Genomic DNA, 6,255 nt, shown 5'->3' with positions numbered 1-6,255 from the left:
CGGTGCCGACCCGGGACGCCGACGCGCTGAGCTGAGTTATCAGAGTTGTCATATGCGCTCAAAGCAAGATGTCAACCACACGGCTCTTGCTGAGGCAGCCAGGGAGGGAAACTGGGTCATTTCTGGAGAATCTGTTATTGAAGATGAATAATGAAAATGATCAGATGACTGACTAAACCCACAGTCTCCTTTTGTCATTATTTGATGATTATCTAGTCCTCTCTGTGAATGGCACCCCATGGTGTTGAGGCCTTCACTGGACCTCAACCCAACTCCTGTGCCGGGCTCCCTGGGGCCGACCGGTCAGGGCGGTCACAGTGTTCTGGGGACTGTCCTGCGATCGTGACGCCTTGGGAGTCGGATGGGAGAGAGAAGCCGAATGCAAGAAAAGCCCGTGTGACTTTGGAAACGCGCACACAGCATGTTGAGATGGAGAACCGGTGGGTTGGTTCTCCACTGCGACCGTCCTGGGGGGGGAATTGGGTCACCTGACTCGTCATGACATATTCCTTTAAGCTGTCAACCACAACAGGATGTAACGACACAATTAATTAAAGTTACAATAATCGTATTGCTGTTGGCGTGATGTGAAATGACACAAGCGAAGCCACAGCAGGGCGTTCTTGGCTTCTCACGCTGCCCCCCCTGGTGTGCAAACGCTGCGAGCCGCTGGGTCGTCCCGTCATCCTGCGCTGTGTCACGTCTGAATCCACCGACCACCAGTGTTTTCCCCAGACTGGTGTGTTCAGGCCTGCCGGCAGTGGCCCCCCCGTGTCCCCGAGCCACCAGTGCCGGAGCAGAGGGGAGGGTGAGGTTCCCCTCTGAGGCGGGGGGGACTCGCGTCTCTGGTGCCGTCACCACACGGTGTTCACAGTTGTCTTTGTGACTCATGGCAGAGCTGGTGACCTCGGGCCTCCGGGCAGACCACCGCCTCGCTCTTTGTCTCCCGGGTTGCCAGATGCACAATGCGTGTCCCACATATTTAAGGTAATCTACAGCCTGGCTATAGCGATGCATGCATGTGCTCGAGACACCGATCGTGGTTTACCTGAGGCCGGGGTCTGTCGGAGCGAGTCCGAGTGTGACTGCCTCCAGATCTGAACATCTGGAAAACTTAAAATCACAGCCAATTAAAATCGAGATGCTGCCAAACCTGCTGCAGAAATGTGATGTGCAGGCTCAGGCTCAGCCACAGCCTCGGGGGGGGGGGAGTGACGCGGCTCTGTGGCAGAGGACCTTCAGCATCCATGACCCAGCGGCCCGTTCCTCTCAGTGACCCGGTGTCAGCAGCCCCCCAGCCCCCCAGCACACAGGACTCTGGCTTAACCACAGCTTCCTCTCTCCCTCCTCCACAGGAGCTGCTCTCGCGGCGCCGGGTGCATCCACCCGCAGAGACCCTCGTTTCATGTGGCGACTCCCCCTCTTCCCTCTGTGCTCTGAGCGCAGCCCTCCGAAACTGCCTGCGCTGAGTCACTGTTTACAAACACTGCTGCACCCCGCAGCGCTCGCTCTCCAGGATCTGAGAGCCAGCGGGGGTCGTGCCCTGGCACCGGTCCGGCCCTCGTACCCGTATCACACAGCACGGTGTGCAGGGAAGCATGGAGGGGCACAGCCCAGGTGCCCCACAAACACCACCCTGCAGAGCAGTTGGGTGGCACATTAGACCTGCGGCATCACGTCGTCCTTTCAGCGGGGTAAACCTCAGGGTCCAGAGACGCCCTGGTGCCGTGCTGGCTGTGTCCAGTCTCACTGCTCTAGATGAGAGAGTGTGCAATGTGGGCCAGGTCTCCATCAGAGTGTGCACAATACAGACCACCTGTGAAAGGCCGTTTCACCCGTTTCCATCCTGATGCGCTGAGGACAGGCGTTTTGCAGCCCTGGGTGTGTCAGTGACCCACGAGACCCTCAGTAATGGAACTGGTCCAGGGTGGGCTGAGGTCCGTGCTATTGCCCCTCTAATAAAGCACCTGTGCCAGGGCCAGGGTGCCGGGTGCCGGTTGCCGGTCTGTTGAGAAGAGAAGCTGGGTCCCGCCAAGGTGACCATTTGAATATAGGACTGGCCGTCTTCTCCCGGTGGACAGCGTGGCACTGTTTTTGAAGATGCCCTCAGCTCCAGCACCTGGGGTCTCTGCTCCGACACTGAGGTCCTGAGGAGCTGCAGCAGCTGAAGATCCACCAAGTCTCTGACCTGAAAATGAGCTACTGCAGGGATGATGCAAGGCCGTGTGACACAGGCATTGACACGCACACACACACCCCTGCACACACACTCCCTCACTCACACTGTATTGTTTTAGTAAAGCAACAAACTGTCGTGCTTCTTGTTCACCCTGCCCTCAGCTCACAGGGCTGCAGACGTGTTTTATCATCTGCACACCATTCTTCGCACACGCACACGCACATGCACACTGAGTAGGACTGTGTCCCCAGATGTTGTGAGGTTCTGTCTGAGTAATAACAGGAGGGAGGGGACGAGTGTGACTCTGGGTAAACTGGCAGATTGTTCACCTCGACCGTCTGCTCTCACTTTTGCACGACGTCACCAGGGATTCCCAGCGGTGCTGCACCGGTGTGACCAACTCTTTCCTCGGTGATGGGGAGTACTGCGCCCCCATGATGTCCATCTGAGCTGCCTATAGAGGTGGACTGAGGTGCCCGGGGGTCCAGGGGCTCCTGACTGTAGCTCTGTGTGAGAGGAACTGGGTCTGCAGCCGGGCTGGACAGAGCCGTGCGCTGGGGCGTTCTGGCCGTGGGGGGGTGGCTGTGCGTGCAATAGCTCTCGGCAGTCTGTGTCCCCGGCAGGGTGATGGCAGTTTCCGAGCCCCCTGGGAGCCAATCAGAGGGTAGAGCAGAGAAGCGTGGGAGGAAATTGTGGGTTTCGAACGACTCTATGATTTATATTCAGCGCAGTGACAGACGCAGACAGAGACGCAGAGGACAGCCAGGGACTGCGGGACATCTGCACAGGACTGAGTTTGGCAACCGTGGCGCAAACGCAGCGAGACCGAGCCCCAGCCCCTCCACCACCCCCGGTACCGCCCCGTGGGACCATGCAGCGGACCCTCGAGCACTCCTACCCCCAGATCTACCTGGTGGACAGGGGGGGGCCAGACCATCCTTCCTCACACCCCAATCTCGTGCCCACCTGGCCGGTGCTGCCCCCCCCGGCGCAGCGGAGGCGGGGGGCTGGCCAGGGCTGCGTGGCCACGTTGGTCATCGTGCTGCTGCTGCTGGTCCTGGTGGCACTGGGCTTCGGCGCCTACCAGCTCCTGAGGCTGCAGGAGGAACTGCTGCTCATGAAGCAGGTGAGACTGGGGGGCTGCAGGGCTGCAGCCTGTCCGTCCGTCTGTGTCCGTCTGTGTCCGTCTGTCGGTCTGCCCCGCTTTCTGAGGCCGTGTCTGTTACTATCCCTGCCCCCCCGCCTGCCCGGCCGTGTCTCTGCGCTGCTGGTCCGGCTGCTGCTGCTGCTGCTGTCAGTGGCTCTTTGAAGTGGGGTTTCGCAAACGTGCAACATCCTTTACAGAGCCGAGTCGAGGCTGCCTGTGTGTGTATTTATAACAGCCTGAAGTCCCGTTCCAGTTCCCTCATCTAGAGTTTTGTGGGATTATATATTTTTTACCTGTGTGTATAAATGCCTTATTTCTGTATAAAGCAGATTGAAACTGTGGCACAATTTGAAGGGTTGGTTATAGAAGTTTCACTTTATATTCAGACTTGATAATATCTGTTCTCAGCTATGAGTCACTCGGGTAGATTGTACTTACAGATAGTTTCTCAATTCTATATGTCTATAATCTATAGATCTATAACATGTATCCTCTATATAACTAACATCTATATCTATAATCTGCGACATCTGTATTCTACAATATCTGTATCTATATTCCTACACACACGCACACACAGTATATTTAGCAGTGTGAGGGCTTGCCTGTGAAACTGGACTGGAAAGTGGGTGGGTGTGTGAGTGGAGGGTGCTGGGGTTGGTGGGACAGGTAGGCGAGTTGGAAAGGGAATCGCTCCCCCCCACACACACCGCTTGACCAGATGCGGAGCGCGGAGCCTCGGTGCTGAGGTCTGTGCGCGACCTTTCCTCGCGTGGGGCGTCGGGTCTCAGCTGCTGCCGCTGAGGCTGCGCTCTGTGGTCAGAGGGCTGCTGTGACAGGATGCATCAAAGAGAAACGGCACTCGCGGCGTCGACGCCGAGGACATGAGAGAGACGCCGTTCCTCTCCCGGCTCGAGCCGCGGGCGTTTCAAAAGCACGAGGAAACCTGCAGCCACGCCTGTAGCAGTTTCTCTCTCTCTCTTTAACGTAATGTTTGTAAAGAGAAGTAGCAGGGGGGGTCCGAGGAGAGGATTGCACTGCGACTCTGCCGCGGGGGTGCGTCTCGCATCGAGAACAGCCTTGATGAGCAGCCCTCTGCTTTTGCTTTCTTTTTCCCATGAATGCTGTGAAAAGCAGTAACGGTGCAGCGCTGGGTGGGCCGGGGGGCAGGGCAGGATGCTGATAGGGTCTCTGAGTGTCGTTCTGACAGGGTGTTGCTTGTGATTTCAGGGCCCTGCTTCGAGGACAGCGCCAGTGGTGCAGAAGCAAGTGGGTGAGTGAGCTGAGCCGTCCCCGACTGTCCCTCAGCCGCTGGAGTCTCTGCTGTGGCAGCTCACGCAGCAGTGCCCCTCCCTGTGTGAGTCGCGGTGTTAATGACTGTCCTTCTGTCTTACAGGCCTGCCCCCCCCACCAGCAGAGGAGAAGAAAGAGACCAAGATGCTGGCACACCTCACAGGTAACTCACAGGTCCTGTCCGTCCATCTGACAGTGTGTGTGCGTGTCTCTGTGTCTGTGTGTGCAGTGTGTGTGTGTCTCTGTGTGTGTGTGCAATGTGTGTGTGCGTGTGTGCAGTGTGTGTGCATGTGCATGCGTGTGTCGGCCTGCTGTGCAGTATGGGGGTCTGCTCTGTGGGGGGCAGGCAGCGAGGGGGAGCGCTGCTGCCGTTTCCTCTGTGGGCAGCGCTGCCTGCTGGACGAGGATCCCAGTCTTTCATGAAGAGAAATGATCGAATTGATACGAAGAGAAGAATCCTGAAAACACAGCAGAACAGCGCTGATCCCTAACCTGTCGGCTCTGTCTCTCCCCTCCCTCAGTGCTGAACGTGACGTCGGGGTCCCACACGCTGCAGTGGGAGCCGATCAGGGGCCCCGCCTTCACCTCGGGGCTGGAGTACTGGGACGGGGCTCTGGTCATCAACGAGACGGGGCCCTACTTCGTGTACTCGCAGGTGGCGTTCCGTGGACACGTGTGCCCCACCCGAGGCAGCGTCCTGACCCACACTGTGTTCCGGCAGCGGGGCAACCCCACACCCATCGTCCTGCTGCAGGGCCACCAAAGGGGCTTCTGCACCCAGAGCGGGCCCTGGACCTGCACCAGCTACCTGGGGGGGGTGGTGGAGCTGCGCAGGCTGGACCGGCTCTACGTCAGCGTGTCCGACCCCAGCGCGGTCATGATGGACCACTTCTCCACCTACTTCGGCCTCTACAAGGTCTGACCCTGCCCCACCGCTGGGTCCGCCAGCCCGCCGCCAGCGCACTTAAAAAAGGAGGGGAGACCCGGGCTGGTGTCTGTAGCTGAGAATTCATCTAAAACAATACGGAGGAACTGAGAGGAAAGCTGAACTGGTGGCTTTACCGTGTCCCCATTTTTTATATAAATTATTCTTTTAATCGTAACAGAAGGCCATGCCACTTGTCTTCTGCAGGAGACACCCTTCTGTCACACAGGTTTTGAACACTATGAATTATATTTATATGTATATTGAGAGCCCAACCTGGGTTTGAATGTATGTTCTGTTGAACAGTAGATGTACAAATGATTGAATCCTAAGTTATTTTTTTTTAATAAATAAGTTTTACTTTATTGAAGTCTCCTCTTGACTCCTGTTGTCCTCCTGACGTTGTCTTTAAAGACGCTCCGGGCCGTGACTCACAGAGACTCCCTCTCAGGCAGGGCACGGGGGGGAGGTGAGACATGCCTACTTTGAGATGTAGATCAAAGTCAACAGGTTTTCACTAGAGCAGTTTCAGAGCCTCTCTCACAGAACGGAAAATATCTCTGTAGCGTTTTGAAACAAACTGGAATGTGCAAATCAGGCGTCCTGACGGAGAAGAAGCTGCACAAATAAAACTCAACTCAAGTGGAAACAGTGCGCTGCCTCTCCAGTGTTTTTCCGGCGCAGTGTGGCGTGTTTTTGACAGAGTGGAGT

General features: G+C 56.8%; 1 protein-coding gene across 1 annotated transcript; it reads left to right on the top strand.

Moving 5' to 3' along the window:
- Window positions 1-2,841: 2,841 nt before the first annotated feature.
- faslg (Fas ligand (TNF superfamily, member 6)) lies at window positions 2,842-5,909 on the top strand. The gene is made up of 4 exons (XM_066691889.1): window positions 2,842-3,305; window positions 4,557-4,599; window positions 4,723-4,782; window positions 5,141-5,909. The coding sequence occupies exons 1-4, from the start codon at window positions 3,051-3,053 to the stop codon at window positions 5,539-5,541; spliced, it is 759 nt and encodes a 252-aa protein (XP_066547986.1). The 5' UTR covers window positions 2,842-3,050; the 3' UTR covers window positions 5,542-5,909.
- The last annotated feature ends 346 nt before the right edge of the window (window positions 5,910-6,255 follow it).

Source organism: Amia ocellicauda, chromosome 19 (genome assembly GCF_036373705.1).
Source record: "Amia ocellicauda isolate fAmiCal2 chromosome 19, fAmiCal2.hap1, whole genome shotgun sequence".
Taxonomy (NCBI): domain Eukaryota; kingdom Metazoa; phylum Chordata; class Actinopteri; order Amiiformes; family Amiidae; genus Amia; species Amia ocellicauda.
This window is presented reverse-complemented; position numbering and strand designations above follow the sequence as displayed.